At 40.3% G+C, this 22368-nt stretch overlaps 1 protein-coding gene across 1 annotated transcript; it reads right to left on the bottom strand.

Moving 5' to 3' along the window:
- Window positions 1-1209: 1209 nt before the first annotated feature.
- On the bottom strand, window positions 1210-19635 carry RAB43 (RAB43, member RAS oncogene family). The gene is made up of 3 exons (XM_075514484.1): window positions 19307-19635; window positions 8967-9150; window positions 1210-8059 (listed from the first exon to the last, which is right to left on the bottom strand). Exons 1-3 carry the CDS (start codon window positions 19526-19528, stop codon window positions 7806-7808), a joined length of 660 nt encoding a protein of 219 aa, XP_075370599.1. The 5' UTR covers window positions 19529-19635; the 3' UTR covers window positions 1210-7805.
- Window positions 19636-22368: the final 2733 nt, after the last annotated feature.

Raw genomic sequence — 22368 nt, 5'->3', positions numbered from 1 at the left:
ATAAAACAGAAATCTTTAAGAACTGCTACAAATAACAAAATACACCTTCTGTTCAGTATACGTCCGTCTCTATGTCTGGCGAGCAGGACAGTGTCTGGTCTCATCCATTGCCTTCCCCTGGTTTTGAAATGGTATGCGTATGTAGCACCATTCCAACACTTTATCTGGCGAATCCCTTATATTACACCACCAAACTGTATTAGCAAAGTTGTTCTCCTCATTAATATTCTCACTCTCTTAAGAAAATGTATATAGCACTTTATTTTGTCAAGTACCAAACTACTTTTCACACTTAGAATAATCTATTTTAATACCATTTATAAAGGGAAAAAATGCTTACTTACGCATTGAAATAGGGAATGAACATGAAAAATACAGAATAATCAGGATGCTCTGCCTTTCACATTAATGTATTTTTTTTCTGATAACTATTTCTCTTTCATGCAAAACCAGTTCCATACAAGTTTTGTGCTTTTTTGTAATGGTAACTAGATGCTTTTGAAGACATTGGTAGGCATCTGTCCACAGCTTTATGAGCTTACTGTCTGAAAATTCAGCTCTTAACTCACTTTTTAAAGGTACCTTCAAATTGCCAAGATAAGTTTGCACGCCATGTTCATAGGACAATCTTTCATACCCTTGTTTTCACATACAATAGTTTAGATACCCAAAATCACTCCCTCACACCTTCATATAAGTCTATATTGCTCATAGAATTTATTGCAGAAAAAGTGGGTGTTGATCATCGCATGTTCTACAACACAGTGCAGTGTAATAGGCTGTTACTTAGCGGTTACTGAAAAGAGGCTGGCTTTTGGAAGTATACCGATTGTGTTGGTCAGGTGCCTTAAAAAGACAATTTCTAAGGAAATATAGTCTTCCATTTAATGTTTTCCTCTGCTTTTATCTGGAGAAGATAATCTTTGTGTCATAAGGTTTTTTTGTATTGATTGAACAATTAGAAATCATAACTGCTAGCTTGCCACAATTTTGGTCATACGTAAGGTACTTTAAGCTAAAATCTACAGAAACTTGGATCCTTTTAGCTAGCTATTACATCTGAATAGTGTGTACTTTAAGATGTCTGAGTGAGTTTATGGGGGAATTAAGGTTTTAAACTCCTACAGAGTAGTCAATGATAAGGTCTAAGTTCTTATGAAAGCTTAAAATAGGTGACTACTGTTCGCAGTATTCTCACCTATTTATATAAATGTAGCATTTTTTTTAATGTTATGTTTATGACTAAAGGAAAAGAAAATAGTTTATTTGCAGTAATTTAGCTGTAATAGCAAATTTTGAATGGGCTAGGTAAGCCTTAGACAGAAGTGGCTTAAACAGAAGCAGCTTTGTGAAGCTGCTATACCTACCTAATACCTTACCCTGACCTATGCTACCTACTCGGATGAATGATCGCAAAGCTGGACTTGATTGATTTCAGAGTACAGTGTATTATAGACACACATTACAGATATTAAGTAACTGTCATAGGAGCAGGAGATCGATAGCTATACATGTGCAAAAACCTGTTGGTTATAGTCTATCTGGTGGCCCTTCAGTGCTTTGTGATAGGAAGATTAATCCTTAATCCTCAGTTTTCTGTTAAATTTGAGGTTGAAAGAAAGTAGAAATCAGTGTCAGCAGTTCAGTTAGATAATTTAATTGCAAATAACTCAACTGAAGTCTAAAATACCTTGCAAAAGAAACATGGAAAGTGACTTCTTTAATGATAAAGACAGCCTCAATAAATTTTTATCAGGGTATGATCTTGGATCTTCTAAAGGTTTTTAAATGGTGTCTTGGGGGAGAGAGACATACTCTTTACCTCATAATGGAAGGAACAGGATCTAAATACAGCTTTAAGCCAATTTAACAGCTCTCTAAATGTTAAACTATGATGTTACCATACACTTAACCAGTTTAGCAGTCCACTCTTCTTCAGTACAGACAGCAGTCAAGTTTCTGTTGTACAAAAAGCCAACAGGAAAACCCGTAACTATTTGTGTAGTGCATTATTTTACCTTTGGGAAGGAAAGTATTTTCTTTGAACTGAGTAAGCATTGGTTAAACCTGACACATTTAATCGGACTAAACAGAAAATCTTCCCTGACTGTTACTCAGGCTTCAGTTTTCTCATTCTTGTGAAGTTATTCTGTGCCCTTGTTTTCCACTGGCAGCTGACTCATATGGAAAAACAAGACAATTGTTGACACAGTCTGTCTTCAGTGACGCCTAAAGTTATGAATGTAATACAGGTAACTGCCTTCATCAGTATTCAAGTAATAGAAATCCTTGTTAAAAAAGACACAGTGAAAAAAATCGCAACCCTTTTGTGCTTCAAAGAATTATTTTTAAAGTGCATTTTAACATTTTTCAGTCATATTAAAAAAATGAAATCTAAGATCAGGATAGGATAGTATGGTGGCTATTTTTATCTAACCTCTGGCAACAATTCCATGGACAGCAAATATACGTTTGGGTTGGTTTGTTTATTTTGATTTTGTAACCCTGCTCTTTTCCAAGTAAACTAAAATGAAATGATAAAAAAGATGCAGAGGGCTAAACTTGTGCTGGAAATCAGAACATCTACTTGTGGAATAGTTTGGGGCTTTTTTCCAACGTAAGCAGTGGGGACTGCAATTAAATGCTTCCATCTGAGATTTTTTGCTGCTTCAAATAGCTCTATAACCCAATTCAATAGAGTTAAAAGAAAATTAACATTACCTGGCCAGTAAAAGCTAAGATACCCAGGAGGCTGGTTCTCTAACTGAAATCTCAGTGGGATGATCAGCACCAAAAGATACTACAAAAATAAAACTGAGACAGTATTTCCCAAATATATGAATCTCTTCTTAGAGCATGGAAAAGAATTGGCAAATCTGAGAACAGCCCAATTATAAAGGACTCTGCTCTGTGACTCTGAAGTCACTATACTTCACACTACTGTAATAAAATGTAACTATTAATCTCCATTAACAATGTGGCATCTTTTATTGCCAAATTTGTAAATCTAGAATGCCTTTTAGTTGATGAAACAACCTAGTATCATTTGGGAACGGATAATTAAGTGGTTAGGGTGATTAGCCTAAACTTTGGGATTCATTTCCTTTCAATTCCACCAAGAACTACACATGTCCTTGGATCTGTTGCTCTTTAATTGCCTCATTTCTTGTACCACAAGGGTGGGAATACAAGCTATGTGGTCATGATCAGCTCGTAGGGCAAAGCGAGTCATGTGAGAACTGCCTCTTCACAAAAGAGTACGCACTCGCTGCAATTTCCTTGGGTTTTCCCTGTTTACTGGTTGCGCGCTTTGCCCCTAACCTGGTTTGTTTCTGTGAAGTCTCCACAGAGAATGACTGACGGGTTAAACTGAGCACACTCCAAGGTTGCAAGATACCAAACAGAGAGTAACTTCATTTTTCAGTTTCACAAAGCATGTATTGTTCTCGCTTCATTTTCCTCCAGCACACTGTTTACCCAAAATAATGCAATAGGGTAAACTTCAGTCATCTGTTAGTATATAAATGTTTTGGAAGGATAGGTAAAAATAAACAGTTTCTATTAATGAAATAACATATACATTTGTCTTGATGTAAAGAGACTCTTATTATAACATTGAGTAAAACAATCCCATGAAGAGAAACTAATGATGTTATTACCTCCCAGTTCCTTCTGGATTGGCATGAGATGGCAAAAGACATTCAAGTGGTCAGCTGGCTGGGACTATGAGATTAAATATCAGAGGTGTAAATCTTAGTGGGACAATATATACTGGGGCAAATCAAGGAAAGGCTTTAATGTTATTTAAGGGTGCTACTGTGTGAGTGTATACATACTGTAATGTATTACTGCAGTAACGCATGTATATATTGCACGTGACGATCAAAATATGATCTTCTTTAAAGGCAAAGAAAAAACTGAGCAAGAGCTCCACTTTTCATGAAATTCTTAAATCTATGTGGTATTAGCTGGGCTTCATTTAGTTTTGTAGTTTTCTCCCCCAAAAGTGACCTGCTTTCTAGTATAGTGAGAGTGATAAAATCATTAGGACTTTTCCTCTGTTCTTAAGTATTTTCATTTTTTTAAAATTTTGTTTTGCAAGGCAAATATTAGCAGGTTTCTGGGCTGACATTTATTTGGTATTATATTTCCATAAATATTTGTACAAGTTCCATCCATGATGATGGACTGGATGAGTAACTGGAGATAAAATTAGCTCAAATCAAAATCAATACAAAGGATAACAATGCCCACGCTCCTGGGAACCACATTCTGCTGATGATTTCATTTCAGTATTTGCCTCTGCATTCCACTCCTAAGTGTTACAAGGCAGGGATCAATGTCCCCTTCTGTGTTTTTGTAATATTTTGCGCACTTTGGGTACTGCCAAAAATAAATGATAAATACTAATGCAAATACATGGTCAGCCAAGGAGATCTGCTTAAAAGCAATTACTGCACCATAGTCTTGTTAATGTTCAACTGCCAGTAAACAGGTTTCTTGGCAAATGTTTATGCTGTGAACTCTGATCGTGCACTACTGAATTATTCACTCGATGTACATCAGTGCACATTTGTAACCTAAGATTTGAAACTGAGGTTTTTACCTGTAAATCTCAGGTTTATTGCTACTCACTCTCTTCACCCAGGTATCCTTTTGGTTTCAATAGGATTAATGGAATTAAACCAACAGGACTGTCTTCCTAATAGTTGGATTACATCGCTGTGTGTGTGAATTACGGATTTAATAAAAGTCTTCAGAAGGGGAGTGAAAAGCTCTAAGTTACATTTACTGTTTAATTTATTTCTGGTCAAGAAGGTGTCAGCCTAGTGAGTACTGTGCTATTACTAATAGACAAATAAAGGGTTTGGTAATTGAAATAGCCTTTTACTACTGACAGGCCAAGCACTGTCATTCGTGTCTGCTACTAACCTCAAAAAATAAACCAGTTCTTCAGTCTATTTCTTTGTTCCCTTTTGTTCACTTAGATAGGGCATGCAAACTTGTATTACACTTGTTACAACATAGAAGAGCCAAGAGTTAGAAGACAAAGCTGACTTAAAGCCATAGTCTTAGTTTTCTCCAGCAAAATGAAAACTAATCTGAATTGGTGCCTTCATTTGAAAACACAGCAAACAAATCGCTGATGCTGCATTTCATGTTTTCTGACTGAAACAGACTAACCTGCAGACAGAGTGTCAACCTTCAGGACTAGCTTAAGAGACACATGGGGGCAAATTGTAAGGAAAGCATAGTGCTTGGTCTAATTCTACTTGTTTATTAAACAAACCTCAAAACCAAGGAAATGGATCAATAATTCTTCAGTTCTCCATCTATTGTAAAAACACAATCATTCACTGACTGCATTGGATGCAGGATTTATGTTCATTTTGCACCTTGCTCCAGCTTTAAGATGAGTTACTATGTAAACTACTGATTTCAATCTGAGTAGTTGCAATGCTGTTCTTAAATGCGTGTGAATTTTTATCAGGATGGCTTAAATAATTTGGCACTAATCCTGTAAATAGTGGGAGGCTGAGCTTATCTGAGGGTCCCTGTTCAAGCATGCAGAACTGCAGGACTGTGACCTATAGCTGTAAACGATAATATGTCATGACATAAAGTCAAATGCTTGCTAGTATTCTGTATCTTAAGGACCATCTAACCAGGAGGAAGAGCAGTCATCAGGACTGAGTTTTGGCTTGCACTGTCTTCATAGCTTCTCCTGAGAGTGGAATACAGGGTTTGCTAATTGCTAACAAATCCAGAGTTTGGACAATTCTCATTTTCAGTGTCTAGCTACTCCTGGACACTTACTGCCCGTTATCTTTGGATGTAGGAGAGCTGGGAATGTCCTGGAGAACTATCCAAAAATACTACTGAGTACTGCAGCTCAATCTGCCCTTCCATATAAAACATTAGAATTGTGAAAACTATACTAATTGAAAAATTTAAGGCCCTTTCACTCTTACAACTATAAAACTTGAAAACTAACCCCTTAGATTAGAAGCAAATAGGCTACAAAGCATACGTAACTCCTCAATTATCTACCTCATAGTTTAAAAAAACAGAAAGACCAGAGAATGCTTTAATATTTTCTGTAGGAAGATGAATAGTATTGAAGTTAGGATCAATTAGCCCTTTCTTATATCTTCCTGATTTTCATGATACTGGATATGTTGAATGGCTAAAAACTGGTGTAGCCCTAGTAGCAAACCAATCCGGGTCCTTTTTGATCAAGATTTTCAAAAGGGACAAGTGACACTAAGTGGGTGCTTTCTGAAAATGAGCCTCCTTTTTGCAAAAAGGAGGATTGCTCCAGGATTGCAAAAATCACTTGTCACCTCTGAACACCTTTGCTTTAACTGCAGAGTTAAAAATAATCCTGCTTCTGCTCCCTTTGCAAATCCATTTTTGTAAGGTACTCGAGAGTGTAAATCCAGAGAGGACTGCTGCCATCAGTACTTCAACTGCATCTACAACATATAATACACAGCTGAATCTGAATGACAACTATATGTAGTTGAATTATGAAATCTATTTTACTTAACAATGTAGACTTTTGATCAACAGTGAAAGATTTTCCTGCTGAGTGTTTTCAGGAAATGAAAAGCAATTGTTAACCTGTGATAGGGAGAGTGAAGCAGTTGAGTACAGTTGGGAGGGAATCACTTGAAAAGACGCTGGTTTCTTACAACCAAGAAGTGCAATGCATGCAGTTTTCAGCTATTCTGAGGTCTTCTTTCCTGTTATATGTGCAGATTGTATTTAAAGAGATAGTTTAAAAAAAAAAAAAACAAAACCAAAAACCAAATCCACTTATGCCACTTAAGCAATAAACACTCTGGTAACGTAATGTCAAATGTATGACCAGAATTAACCCTGTATATGACCATTAGGCACATGGCAGGAGATCATGGCTACCAGTCTGTTCAAGGTTTCTCCAGTTCCTGTTTCCAGTGGTGCAGGTCTTGAGTTATGGAATTAAATTAAGAGACCTGAGGGCAAAAACTCAATGATACCCCCTTGGAAAAGGGAGCTAGCACTGTGCAAACAATAACAAATGAAACGCATCTACCCTCTCCTCAAGGCTGTATTTAAAATAACTACACTGGTCCAATCCTGCTTGACAGCAAGTGATGTGATATCACTCAGGCTGACTTTGCTTTTTGTTAAAATGATAACTTAAAAAAAGTGTAACGAAACCTGAGAGAAGGCTTTCCCACCTGGGCCTGTTCCAATACTAACTAGCAATCCATATGCCCTAGGGCAGGTGACTGCTATTTGGTCCTGTAATCACAACGTTGGGTATTCTGACACTTGAAATACCTTTATCAAAGACACTGTCACTTTCTGGTCATTGGTGGAGTGCTGAGGATTTAAAGAGATTTAAAGAGACACTGTCAAGATTGCCTATTCCAAAAGCGACCTCCTTTGCCAATAGTCCCATGCTAAATGCTTCAGAACTTTGGGTGTGCATCAGTCTCTTCCCCAACCATCTGTCTCCCCACCCCACATCACCAGTTCAAAGTTGTTTCCTCCACTTTTGTAACTTGTATGAAGGTTACAGAAAAGAAAATGGTGGGGACAAATGTTGAGTAAGTTTTTCAGAGGGCTTGACTTTTAGGACTACCTCTCAAGAGTCCCTTTTTAAAAACAAGACACCAAAGCAAACAGGATTGTGTCTAACTTCTACAAAATTGCTGGTTTCACAGGAGGAGGAGAATATGGCTACCGTGCTACTCAGCATTAGGGTGAAGCACCATCTAAATTCCAGTAAAGTTAGGGATATCACCTAGCTCGTATCAGCAACCACACCCCCAACCTTCCACAACGTCTTTGCTGTCAAGCTTGATGCTGTCAGTATTCTTCTCACTGAACATAGGGCCTCCATGCCTCATCATGAGCTCTGTAGCCATCTTCACAAAAGCCTCCTCCACATTGCTGGAGTCTTTCGCAGAGGTCTCTATGGCACAGATGATATTATCATAGTGTTCAGCCAGACTGTGAGCTTCTTCCAGCTGAACCTCTCGAAGGTCACTTAGGTCAGACTTGTTTCCTGGAAGACAAAGAAACAACAGAGTAATTTATAATGACTATTTATGTCAGAGTAAGCAGGAGGTTCTCAGGTTGCCCAGAGAAGCTGCAGAATTTCCATTCTTGGAGATTTTCAACATTTGACTGCAAAGGCCCTGACCAACCTGACATTAGCCTCGCTTTGAGCAGGCAGTTGGACTAGATAATCTCCTAAGCCCTTTCCAACCCGTATTTCTATATGACTTGTATAGAGAACAAAATAAGTCAGTAACTGAATAGTGGTGGCTGTAGACCTTCACAGAAGAAAAATGGGCTAGAAATGAAAGCAAAACCATTTTGTGAAAACAACAGCAGTCTGCTCATTCCTAGGGAAATCTAGAATACTACTCACATTGTATTAGTGGGTCTACAGGCCCTGAGAGCCATGTCTGAGTCAGAAACATTGGGACTGGGAAGCAGAACTTCTAGCAGAGAACTGACAAACCCTGATTGCCCCAAAGTCCTTCTGAAATACCCCATCTGCTGAAGTATGTGGGTGTTCCAGTTCACCAAAGCATGTCGGCTTGATATGATGGAGCTTCTTTGGGCCCTGAAACCTTATGGTCCTTATCATCAGAACACCTCCATAGCAGCTGTGCCTCAGAACCTGGAATTCTTGGGTACCCAGTTCTCCGTTAAGAAAAAGATTCAAAACTGGCTTCTGATACAAATCTGGCTACTTCTTAACAGAAGTTAATCAAAGCAAAACATTTCTGTTTTGATGAATCAGCACTTTCTAATAAAAAAAGTTGGGAAAATTTCCAATCAGATCTATTACATACATCTTAACTTCAACCAAAAATAAAACTTTTAACTATCTTAAACAAGTATTGCAACTAATTACATTGTACAGTAACCTGTAGCACTTGGTATTAATATTTTTAACTCACCAATCAGTAATTGTACTATGTTGGAACCGGCATACTTTCTCACATCCTCGATCCAGCGAGGAATGGACAGGAAAGAGCCTCTCTTGCTGATATCATAGGCTAGGATTGCTCCATTGGCGCTGCGGTAATAACTCTGTGTGATAGTTCGGAATCTCTCCTGGCCAGCCGTGTCCCAGATCTGCAACTAAATAAAACAAAGCATACAGTGAGACACTGGCTAGCAAGCTTTCCCGAATCAAAAGAAAGGACTCGATTCAATAGCCTTGTTATAAATCTCCCTTATACCTAATACATTCCGGCATCACGCTTTTCTAGTTCTTTGTTCAGGATTTAAGGATAACAACATACACTGGAGAACCTTTTCGTCCTTGGCTGCTCAGAGTTTATATCTATATCAATTGAGACACTCTGGGTTCCTGCAGGTGAGCTCTGATGGATCGTTCTGTGGCAGATTATGAAATTATCACTGTTGTGTGTCCAGCCCTACCCCTTTGTCACCTTCTCTAGTGGAGTTAGCAAAACAGGATGTTAGCCTACAGCCAAGCCACTCCAGTTCATCATCAGGTGTGTCACAAACTACAAGTGGGTTTTTGCTAGCGTATTGTCTGAGGTACTGACATGGTTTTGCCAGTTCTGCTACAGGGGCAGTAACAACTGGAGTAGGATGTGGCAGTATCATCTGAGAGCACTGATGCTGTTTTATAAGGAAATATGAGACAATTAAAAGAATACACATAGAATATATAAAACGTATAAAAGAATGTATAAAAGAAATGCCAACTATTCTAGGTTTCAATAAAGTCAGTCAAAGATTTAGTCAGTCTAGTCACCTGTCCTTTTTTAGGTGGTAGAACAGACATTAGACCTGGGCAGGAAGAAGGCATGCTTAGCTTACATGCTTTTGCCTAAATCCAGCAGTATAAGAACTATGAGTTTAGTATCAGGGTTTAAGTTCCCAGTACTAGATGTTCCAGAGGAAGAAGCCAAATAACTCAGAGCGGACAAACACAATATCCTGCTCATAGGGAAAATTTCTTTTTAAATCCTCTTGTTTTATAGGTTGTCTAATGTCCTGGAATGTGATGGTTTATATTTCAGGAGCTTTTAACTAAAGTAACTGTGGATGTTCTCATTCTCCATATAAATCTCTAATCCTTTTTGAATCTTTCAAAACTCTTGGCTTCAATATATAGTAGCAATGAAACCAAAGATTTTCCTTTTATAAATTTTGTATTTTCTATCCTTCTGTTGCTTCTCTATCCCCAAATGATAAATGAGAGAGCACTGCTTGTCTTTTTGTGCCATTCCTTATATTCTGCAACTCCTTTTAACTGAGACAGGGCATAAGCAAATACTCCTCGTTTTTTTAATCTCCCCATATTGTGGACCTGTTATTTATTAGTTGCCCTCTCTCTGAACCTCTTTCTTTTAAAGAGCTGACAACAACTTAACATAATGCACCAGTGATGTTTTATATCCAATAACATGGAATCATTTTTCCATTTTTTTCTTTTCCACATTAGTATTTTGTTTGTATCTTCTAACTCTGCTGCATGTTTGAGCAGAAACTTTCACTTTGGAAAAGCCTGTACTGATCGCTTTCCTGTGCTAACCAAGCATTTAGATCCCAAATGACACATGTACAGCTTAAAAGGAATCAATCCAATAGAAATGTACTTCTCGGTCCTGGTAAGAGTTTTCTCAGAGAAGGGGAAGGGACTATAATGGGCTCAGAAAACCACAAAGCAATGATTATTAATGGAACGGATAATGATTTAGAGCAATCAACAGACAAATACTAGAGACAAGGAAGTTCATGGCAGGTTTATGTATGATGTTCTCTGTACTCAAGTCTCCCACTAGACCTTTGTGTCTGTTACGTAGTTTTACATCTCGATATATGATTAGGTCAAGTGCAAAACAAGGCTAATGATGATTACCCAACTCTTGGGAGAGGTCTGAGAGATTCTGTGCAGAAGAATTATATACTCTTTAAATTAAAAAAAAAATATGTGTTTTAGCTTACACTTTTCACATAGTATAAAGTGATTTACCTGCAGAGTGACTGAGCAAGCCAGTCTTGGGCCTTGTGCTGTATACTGGATTTTGAAAACCTCTGTGTAAGTACTTTCCATAGAATCACAGAATCACTGAGGCTAGGACAGATTTGGGGAGGTGACAAAGCCAACTGCCTGGTCAAAGTGAGGTCAAAACTTAATTCTTCCAGGAAGAATTGCTCCATGATTTTCCCAGGGACCAAAATGAGTCTGACCAGCTTGTAGTTCCCAGGATTTCTTGCCCTTTCTGAATGAGTATGGTATTTGCCTTTCTCTGGTCCTCCCCAATTTCCACAGCCTTTCAGTAGTGATAGAGCAACCTCAAAATGTCACCAGCAAGATCTCACAGCACCCCTACACATTTTTTACTCAAGCAGTTATGTCTGTGTGTTCACAGGACTGAACGTACAAAGTTGCTGAAGCCGTGAGTGTCCTGCTGGGAACAGCACAGACCACAGGTTTGACCATCTCAGGAGCTCAAACAGCAGTCTTCCTCCCAGCCCATGCCCTCCAGGTAGGCTCTTTCCCTCAGGCATTTGAAGTTTGTGCTCCCCTACTTGTCACTCCTCTTTTGTGTAATGACTCTGAATCATTTAGCTTTTTGTATGATCTTCAGTTTGTTGTGGTTTTGCTTTCATTGCTGAGACTACAGTATGTATTAGACCCATAAGCAGATACTTTCTTTGCAAACATATATACCAACTGACACACCTGGTTGTCACTGTTCCCATCACTTCTGCTGGCAGAAGAAGCCAGGTGAGTGCTCACTCTTTGTTTCAGGGAAAGTCAGTCAAATAAGGGCATGGTTTAATGACTTGCTTAAGCCAAACTAAGACCATACTGTCATCAAAGAATTGCCATCCCAGCTGCATATCCTTGCCCTCTCCCTGCCTTGAAACTAGCACCTGTTAATCTGATTCACCATATAGCTTAATTTGCTGATGTAACTGAAAAATAGAGGTTTTCCTTTTGTTTGAAGGGTTGACACTAATTATGCAGCCATGTGGTACTGAAAGCATGCAGACTGCGTAGGGAGGAAGGTGAAAGGATCTTTTAGAGCAAAGGCAAAGTTGTCTTGAACCAATCATGAATATGCCCCTTCAGTCTAACTTGTTGCTGAAGGTGGGTGTGAACCAATCCAATAACCTCACCTGAAGCTGAGTAAGGAGTCCTTGTTCAGTCTCCTCTGGCAGACCTATGCAGAGATGGGAGCTTCAGCTAGGAGAAATCAGTCTGCCTTGCAGCATACTCAGTGTGCAAAGGTACTTTTGGGGGGGCTAAGAACAACTCACTCCTTACAATCTGCCTGTCACGTTGTTTGAAGTTTTAACAACGGTCTTAATTTTAAATCACTTACAACACACACTACAGACACACAGAATACGCAAGTATTATGAACCAGATTACCTAATTTACAGCAAGATGTATTCCTAAAGGCAAAATATAGCTAATTTGCTTGACAGCATCTTTAGAAAACTCTAAGAAAAATATTTCTGTATAGCATGAATCAATCTGATATGATTAAAAAAATAGTTTAAGTCATGAAAAAAATACCAGTTCTGATCCTAAGTAAACACTATTTTCTCCAGTATCATCAGATACTGGTGTACAGAGATACATTTCAGACAATTCTATTGAAAAAGAAACATGACAACTATATAAAAATACCAATCACAACTATAATTTAAAATCACCATTTTATAGTAAAAATTTTATATAGTCTCTCTGTTAAACTATATTTACATGTATGTAACTTGACAAGAAATAACAATTGCAAATTCTTTGGAAAAAAATTTAGTCCTAGTATTTCTCATTTAAAAGCCCCTCAATGTAAGTTAGACATTAAAATCAAAATACCGAATGAACTGTACTAGCCACAGGTTACAAAAAAAAGGTACGATCATGTATTCTTTTGTATTGTATAAGCATATCCCATGTGCAGTATATGACACAAAGTTCTTAATTATTCATTTCCTCAGTTTGCAAATAATGTGATGGAAGCCATGTCTGTCACTTAGTAACCTTTTTAAGCAATTCCTGATTTTGTAATTACTTTGGCAACAATTTTGGTGTAAGAAAGACAGAGAGAAGTTGGGGTTGCTGGAGAACTGTGTTAAATTCATCTGAGGATACTAAGAAAAAACACCTATGAAATAAGAGATTGGTAGCAGGCCTTTAGGGGGACCATCTCTAGTAACAAATGAGCACAGGATAAAGAACAGAGAATAAATACCCACTGTTCAGAAGGAATATGACAGAATACCCTAAGTGAACAAAGACAAGGAGCCACCTTTCTTGTGCTAATTGTTTCCACTATTGAATGCCCATTTACTTACAAAAGCTGGTTATTTTGATCTGCTTTTAGCTTTGAATTTTTTGGACAGCAGAGCCCTTAGCACTAGCTGGTACTGAATAGCAAAGCGCTAAACCAACTATTAACTCCTGTAAGATTTTTCATTACTCCATATTACTGCAGAATTAGAGCTTTCCATAAGTACATTAGACAAAGTCTTGAACATCTTTTCATATTTGCTTTTTCATCTTTTCCTGTTGGGAGGGAGCATATGTCATTCACCCCTTGCAAGGATGTAGGCCGCGGTCTGACTGGCTGGGGAGCAGCTGTGCCGAGCCCTGGAGCCAGCAGTGTGTCCTGCCAGCATCCTGAGCTGTATTGACAGGAATGAAGCCAGTAGATCAAGGGAGGTAATTATTCCCCTTTATCTGGCACTTACTAGATTCCAACTAAAATACAGTGCCCAGTTTTGGGCCCCCTGTACAAGAAAGACATTGAAGAACCGGAGCAAGTTCAGTGGAGAACCATCAAGATGTTCAGGTAATCGGAGTACATACAGTGTGAGAAGAGTCTGAGGGAAACAGCCTTATTCAGCATGGGAGAGGGATTTGAGATGACCCATTAGCTGCTGTCCAGTACCTATGAGGAGGTTATCAAGAAGACTGAGCCAGGCTCTTCACAGTGGCACACAATGGGAGGATGAGAGACACCAGAAAAAAAACTGGAACAAGGAATGTATCAACTTGATGTAAGGAGGAAAACAGAAGGTGGTAGAATTTACGGTGAGTCTCTGGAAGATCATTCTGGGATGTCTGATTAGGCTTAAAGAAAGCAGAGTTTCAACTACAGAAATAGACAGTGTTGAAAATGGTGAGTGACAGGCTGACCAAAGAGCATAGTAAATAGTATTATCAAATAGTTTGATGTGGATTCTTCTTGCATTGATAAACATATTGTTTATCAAAGGTTAATGCTTAACAAATGGCCTCAAGGCACGTTAAATAATTTCTCCCTCCCTTACTTCCTGCATGATTTATTAAGTACTTTGCTGATTCTTCTAAAGAATCATGGGAGTTCAGGTTTACTTTTGCTCATGAAGCAGCATTAATAATAACTAAGTACATCCTATAGCTGATGCCTTCCTTTACAAAGATAGAAATGTCACTTTTGTGCTATTAATTCTTCAAAATACAGCAACTTCCATAAAGTTTCCGGGTAGTGAAATGGTGGATGCAAAGACTGTGCTAAATGATTCTTAACCAACTGACTGCATCTAAATCCTGTCATCTCAAATGGCAAACAATACATTTCAGTACACTGGCAAATCACAACACTTGCTCCTAAAAAGACTTACTGAAACAATCTTGCAACTTAATCTATACAGTTTTTGCTAAAAGCAACAAAACTAACATCTGTATGGCAATGTATTTCAATTTAAAGTGATATTCATACACAGAACAGCTAGGATAAACTGCTCCACTCAATTGTTTCCCTACAAAATTTTCAGAGTGAGGAATCTCTGTTTGCTGGGAATGCAGCACTCCTATTTGCTCTAGTGTTATGAGTGTCAAAGTAGTTGACAGAAAAGAGAGCTACACTTTCCTCTGGATATCACAGAATATTGCTTCCATGTAATAACCAATAGCTTCACTTGTATTTAATAACATTGCTAAATAAATACAACAGTCAGGAGACAAGACAGTTAACAAGTTGTAATTTTATATTACTTGCAATTTGGCCAGGTAATGACACATTACATTTTGAGCCATTCTGAAAGGAATATAGTTACAGCCATGAGGCCTGAATAAAAGCCAAGAATCTTGATATCATATGGGCTGAAAAAGCTTGTAAATTAAAAAGTGCAATGATACATAAAGAAGTATTTGTTATAAAAGGAATGTGTTGGTTGTCAAATGTTCTTCTCTCCTGCTGCTTTCTGAAAGACATAGTAAGAGAGAAAAACTATGACATAAAGGAAAAAATACTCAGTATATGTAAAACACTATGAAATGACAGCATAAAGTAGACATTAAAGATACCCAATTAATTTATCAGTTCACAGGAGGAAATTCATCAAAAGAAAATGAATTTTGTTATTACTGACCATGATTCATGGACTTGGACTTAGGAATGTCCTTGCCTATCATTATGTAAAATCTTAGTTCCACTGTTTTATTAATATCTTTTCTTACAGTGACATAACAGTTACAAAACATTTTTGTTCTGTTTGCCAGATTGTTTCTATGACTCAAAGAACAAGTAATTATTTTATCAACAGGACTTTAATCACTATGCATTAAGTCAACCACCACAACTTTTAGGAACTATAGTCTGTACCCTAGGATTTAGCCAGCTAAGAAGGATGTATTTTATAGAGAGTGGTATGCCACAATTTCAACCCTTTAAACAGCATATACTAGAGCATTTTTTTTTAAATGAAGATAGACTGCAGACATTTCATAAAACTGAGGGGGGGAAATTCTGGATATATGCTGGTCAGAATTTGCCTTTGTGCTAAAAGTCAAGGTGGCATCACAGGTAGCTTTGACTTTGCAGTTCCATTAGAACCCAGTGTGCTGGATCTGCCAAATCCCTGCCTGGCTCCGTGCCATGCAGCCTGCCTTTTAGACCTAACGCCTTCAAGAGCCCATGGCTCACAACAGCCTGTCCCAGAGGCAACTGGCTTGTATAATCCCACTGGACAATATCTCAAATTGCAGTTGGAGATCTTGAAGAAAGAACAAGAAGAGAAACAGAAGACTGGATGGCACAGACAAGCTTACATATTCTTCCTCTCTGGAAGTGGTAAATCCCTGCAAATCAGGGTTAGCACATATTGGGGAAGCTTACAATACCAGCACTTTACTGTTTTATTTCTAAAGAGAAAGCTTCAGTTATCAGGACTGCCCACAAATAGCTCCTTTCTCAAGCACTAATGTCTCTTTATACATTAAGCTTAGTCAGCCTCAGTAGCTGATGAAGCAGTAGTGTATGAAATATTGTTTGAGACACTTGAAAGAATACAGCTTTAAGATGCAAGGAAAACCATGAGTTAAAAAAAAAAAGTTATTTGCAGAACCTTAACCTTTAGTACCTGAACATGCTTCTTTTCCCTTAGCCAACAAAAATGCATCAAAAGGAAGCGAGACTTAAAATCTTGGGCTCCAAGTGTTTCAGAAACAGTATGTAACTGTAATGACAACATTTGAAGTTTTAAACAGAAAGGGACACTAACACAATTAACCTTAAAATGTTTGTTTCAATCTCAAAATAAGTGCCTGACTCATACTCACTCAGTTGTGTTGTTATACTATCCTCAGCCTGACAAAAAATGAAGCTTAGGCCACTGGGGATGCAGAACAAGTACTGTTCAAAAGCTCCTTGGGACTTTTTTTGTACATGCTGTTGTTCTGAAGGAACTTCTAAAGATGAGCTTATAAAACATTATAAAAATGGGAATTTTCTTATTCCTGCACCATTCGCTAAAAAAAAAAAAAACCAAACAAAAAAACCCAACAACCTTTGCATTCCTACTCAAGATACTGTCTTGAGTAGCATAAACCCATAATGAAATTGGAGCAGCACAGAGAATCACCTGGCATGCTTTTGTAAGGATCTTTTTGTAAGGTCAAACAAACTTTATTTTAAATATGTCCTGAACATCTCTTGATTTGAGGCATCCCAATCAACGATTTATATGAAACTTTTAAACAAGTTTGTCTCACATAACTGAGACAGAAACAATGAGAAGCACAGTGCAGCTCTCGCAGAGCACATGTACAGGCTTGTTTACTAACAGGTCAGATAGCAAAAGTGCTCCTCCTAGAATCACTATAACCGACCACCAAAACTAAATTTGTAAAATGTGCAAGATACAGACACCTGATAGTAAGAATTTATTTACCTACTTTATAAGGGAGCTCACAAAAGTATAATAAAATGCCTCCTTGTTTTCTATTTCCTATAACATGCTGAAGAAACCTACCCAGATTAGATGGACTGCTCTGAAATCTCAATCCAACTGCAAAGGCCTGACTGGAATTTAAACTTCACATACAACCCCCCCTTAACAGACCAAACGAAAAACCTCCAAGCAAATGTTTTCATATTCTAGCTGTGTCCCTGACTCAGCAGCTAACAAAAATGTCCGTAAGGTAAATCAGCAACAATGTTGGATTAATTTGCCTAAAATAATGCTTGAAATATCCTTCTTCAATCTGTGCATCCCTGATTTGTTCCTCAGTGGAAGCACAGAACAAGCCAAAGCAAAAGTATCAAGAGGCTTACATTTTCTTACTTGCTTTTTGTAAAATACTTAGAAATAATCCACAGGTTTTGTTACAGACTGACTACTAATACAGGAATATTCAGGTGTAAGTACTGACAATACGAAAAAGCACACCTAGGAAGTTTTGGTTATATTCTGGGCTAGTCCCCTCCTACTCCTTGAAGTCTGTGGCTGAGACCCCTGGCAGCAGGATCAGACACATTTGTCACTTTCTATGTGCCTGGCATTTAAATGGAGCCAGTTTTCCATCTTAAAGGAGAAACCCCACTTCTAACAGCTCACTGGCTAGAAAGCACAGAAGAGGTACTAACAGCACAAACAGAAAATCTGAGTCTCCTTTTCAACTGCTAACCACAGCTATACGTGACAGGAAAAGGTATAATACCACCAAGGAAGTAAACACCTGTGCTAGGCATGGAACTTCCAATCCCCCTCCTTTCCTAGAAAAATGTCAGCCTTCATTTCTTCCATTTTCTGCAACTTTCTCCGCTCAATACTCTGCTCACCAAAGTTAATTTATAAGAAGACAATAGAGGACTTTAACACCTACTTTGGTAAACACAGACCAAAATTCAGCTGCAATTACCATACTTCTGCGTCACCTTTCAACTCAAAAGCTTTACAGTTTCATGATCTTTCCCAGGCAGCGACCGCAATAAGTTCTTTTTAGTTCCACTGGGGATAAGTAAGGATAGTTGTACGACTCCATTCCGGAGGGGGCTGATGAGGGGATTTACACACAAACTGCAGGTGCTTTAAGCCTTTTTTCCTGCTGTTCGATCATGTTTCTGTGCTCAGAGGCCAAGTCTGTTGTAGGGAATTTCTGCCACTGAGAGTCTGAGAATAATTCCACCAGGTGAATGTCCTCTCCTCTTTCTAACCCTAACGACAAGCTGGTTTTCTCCAGCATAAGAAAAGCAGAGGTCAGATTTAGGGTTGATTTGTTCTGGTTTGAGAAGAACTATAAAAGTTGCACTTTCTGAGACACCCTGTAAACAGCGTCTTAAGATAACTGTTAAACATGCCTAATTTATCAACCGCTCCCCCAGCCTCTCTCAATCTGCCAGTTCCACATCCCTTTCTGGCAACATGACAATCCAGCTGAGGTTCCTTCTGGCTTGTAAATAAACCATCGCCAGAAGCCTGCCTGAAAAGCGGGGTGCTGCAGCTACAGTGCCGCGGAGGCAGAGCGTGTCTTGAGCTGCGGGTTTGCAACGGGGCTTTTACCGGCGTTCATGTGGCGTTAACGAGGAGCCGGCCCGCCTTGCGGCTACACAGCTGATCCTGCCGTAGCAAAACAAGTTAATCGGTGCGCTCGCTCCCTCCTCGCCCGTAGGAGCCGTCTGGGAGGGCGGCACCGGCGCCGAGCTCCCCTCCTCGGAGCACGGCAGCAGCGCGCAGACAGCTCGGCAGCGGGACGGGGGCACGGGCAGCGGGCGCTGCCCTGAGGCGGGGCACCCGGGACGGGCGGCACCGCTCGCCGCCAGCCACCGTCTCGCCACCGCCGCCTCCTCCTCCGGCAGTCGGGCCGGGGCCGGGCGGCCCCGCCGGCATCTCGGCGGCTGTGCCGGCCCGGAGCTCCGCGGCGCCGGGGGGCGGGCCGGGGGGGGGAGTGAGCCACGGCTCCCCGACCGCTCCGCCAGCCCCGGAACCGGAGCGGCGGGGTGCCGGGCCGCTCCCTCAGGGCCGCCGCTCCGCTCACCTTCACCCGCTTGCCCTGGATCTCCAGGCTCTTCATGGTGAAGTCCACGCCGATGGTGCTGCCCTGGCGCTCGGCGAAGGCCCCGGTTTTGAAGCGCTGCACGAGGCAGGTCTTGCCCACGCTGGCGTCCCCGATGAGCACCAGCTTGAAGAGGAAGTCGTAGCTCTCCTCCGGGTCGGGGCCGGGCCCCGCCGCCGCCCCCGGCGCTGCCGGGCCGGGCATGGCGCTGCCGCCCTCCGGCCTTCCGCCCGCCGCCGAGGGGAGCCGGGCTCTGCGCAGCGCCCGCCGCCCCCCGCCGCGCCGGGCCTAGCGCTGGGCCCGCCTCTCGCCCGCCCCCGCTCTCTCTCCGCCCCGGCCGTGGAAGCCGCCTCCCGGGCATGCCCGCCCGCAGCCGGGGCGGTCGGCGGGAGGGTCGAGCGAAGGTTGGGCTACGGCCTGGGGCGCCGCGCCCGCCTCGCCGGCTGCCCGGGCCGAGCCGCAGGGGGGGCACCCGGCTCCCTGCGGCCTCCCGCCGGCCCCCGGGACCGCCGTAGGCCGCGGGGCCGTCGGCAGGTCCCCCGGTGGGCCGGTGCCGGCGGGGCCTGCTCGGGTCGCGGTCCGACATAAACCATCGTGTGTGGGCAAACGAGTGCGTTCGTCAGCTGTCGTAAGTGGCACCGGTGAGCCGTTAATCGCTCCCGCTGCCCCGGTCCCGTGCGGAGGACCTACACGTGCGAGCGTTTGTCCTCATTCTTGCTGGAGTGGCCTTTTGATGGTGTATTCCTTCAGAGAGATTTTACAGTCACCGACACATAGAAATAAACAGGTGCAATTACACCATTAAGTCATCCAGGAAGTGCAGCTCATTTGCCTTGTTGGCTTTTCATCTTTAGGGCTGAGCTGGGGTGTGGTTTGTTTCCAGAGTCACAGTCCAAGGCTCGGGGCTACAGTTTTTCACCCTTGCAAGGTGCTGCACTGCTCAGACACGTCTTTAAAACTGTTAGCATCATGCTATGTGTCTTACATACGCATGTGTATATGTGTGATCATATATTGCATCACAAACTGGTTAGGTGTATTGAGATAAGTGTCTCTCAGCAATCTGGAATTATTTGTGTTTTAACTGCTACCTGGGTTATCTACAAAACAAACTGCTCTTTAATAGGTACTCTCGTTTAGATTATGTGGTGAGTCAAGATGCTAATAAAAATCAGCTTTACTGATAAAATACTTTGACGCAGCACATTTTGTTAGTCTGTTCTTTGTAACAAAGATTTGCTGAATTCCATCCTCATAGTTTCAAATTACAAAATTGTGAAATGAAACTGTTTACTGGCAGAGAGTGAGAGCTGAATTTTCTCATAGGTAGTTGTGCCGGAAGAGAACAACCTGATTTATGACTGAGCCAGCGTAGACCAACCAGGCCAGCTTGTCTTCAATTGCTGTGAATCAATGGATTTTTGGGTGGCTTCATGATTATTCCTTTTCAGGTCTCCATATATATTTTTGGTGATCAATGGTAACCTTCCATCAAGAGCAGAGGTAAAAGTACTCTGTCAGGCTGGAAAAAAGGCTTTCTGTCCCTGGTAGCCTGCAACTGTGAATTAAGCAGGCCACTGAGTTCTGGGGTATTGATCAACCAGGACAGAAAAAGTGTTAAAGAGGAAATAAGACATCACTGTGCATATGCTCTCATGTTAATTAGCACTTTTAATGTTTTCAGGGTTTGAGCAAAGCACTTCGGGGAATTTAGATTAGTTAGGCAGAAACATTGCTAGAGATGACAGTCTTTAATATTTAGAATTAATTGTATGACTTCATTTCAGTGGAAAAATACAGGTACTACTTCCATGAAGATATTATAAATCAGGTATTCCATTATCCTTGCTATAGAGCATTACAAACTTTTTTGTATTAACTGTCATTGTTGCTGCTCGTCATCACGAGCCTTTAACTGCTTCTAAAACAAAGAATTCCCCCCCAAAATCCCATGAATTGTCACATTATGTTGTTATGCTTGTGTGAGGGATCTTTCATTAGTTGTCTCAAGTTGTGAAAACTGTAAATAGTGGTTTGAATGTTAAAATGCTTGCCTTTGATTAATCCCCAGACTCCACTGGGGTTAACACCTCTTCCATGCGAAGATCAGAAAAACCAAAATGGGTTTGAGTCAATTCCAGTTTGTATCTGGTTGTATTTGAGTCATTCATCAGAGAAGAGTAGAGAGCACTAGAAAACACTCTCTATAGTAGAGAGTAGTCTCTCTACCAATGCTACTCTAGTAGTTACTAGAAAACAGTACCAAAGCATGGTAGAAGACCCCCCATACTGGCCTTAGTCACAGTTTCCTTTTCACTCAGCTAACTCAGTTTAACAAGAGAAGTTAAATTTCAACTCTAACAAAGGGCTTGAGCTGCAAAACCTTTGCTACAGGTGCAAGGTTGCTTGCAATTTCCACATTTGATAGTGGAATTTGGGTGGTGAGACTATTATATTTCAAAGCAGCTGCTTGAGCTTTGGAGTTACAAAGCTAATTAATTAAGTTCTGACCTAAATAAACGTATGTACGATGATCTCATATGAAACACTGAAAAAACAAAAGAGGGAGTCCTAAAATACATTACCCAGCTTTCTGCAGCACTATTGGAAGGAGTAGAGGGTAACTGTTCAAAGTAAATTTTGTAACTATGCAATGACTCAGTAAGTTTATAGATTACTGTAATTCTATGCAGTAGCAAGCATTTATTCTTAATAACCAATTGCCAAATTGTTCATGGAAACCAAGATGACTTGCATTATATCTTCATTGGTACATTGTTTATACTGTCTTCCAAGATAAATTTTTCAACAAAGTTCAACGTTTTCTCCTTGCATTTGCAACGCAGGCATATTATTTGATGTGTTAACGCTCTTTATGTGGTACAAACTTTCTTTGGTTAGATTTTGGTTAAAAGAATGTTTAAGCATCTGTATTTCTTGATGGCTTTATAAGCCTGCCAATTTTACAGCTGAGTCAGTTTGAATGGATTGATTTCTTCAAGACAACAAAAGTAGTAATATATTGTAATTTCTTTTTTAAAAGA

This window comes from Mycteria americana, chromosome 11 (genome assembly GCF_035582795.1).
Source record: "Mycteria americana isolate JAX WOST 10 ecotype Jacksonville Zoo and Gardens chromosome 11, USCA_MyAme_1.0, whole genome shotgun sequence".
NCBI lineage: Eukaryota > Metazoa > Chordata > Aves > Ciconiiformes > Ciconiidae > Mycteria > Mycteria americana.
The sequence above is the reverse complement of the archived record's forward strand: the minus strand, read 5'-3'. Positions and strand labels throughout refer to the sequence as shown.

What these genes read in the sequence shown, in the direction of transcription:
- RAB43 (XM_075514484.1), bottom strand. Translation starts at nt 19,528, where the DNA reads ATGCCCGGCCCGGCAGCGCCGGGGGCGGCGGCGGGGCCCGGCCCCGAC. An exon ending in TCCAGGGCAAGCGGGTGAAG is followed by an intron (nt 9,151 to 19,306) that starts GTGAGCGGAGCG and finishes TGTTTTATTTAG; the next exon opens with TTGCAGATCTGGGACACGGC. An exon ending in CATAGTACAATTACTGATTG is followed by an intron (nt 8,060 to 8,966) that starts GTGAGTTAAAAA and finishes TTTGTCTTCCAG; the next exon opens with GAAACAAGTCTGACCTAAGT.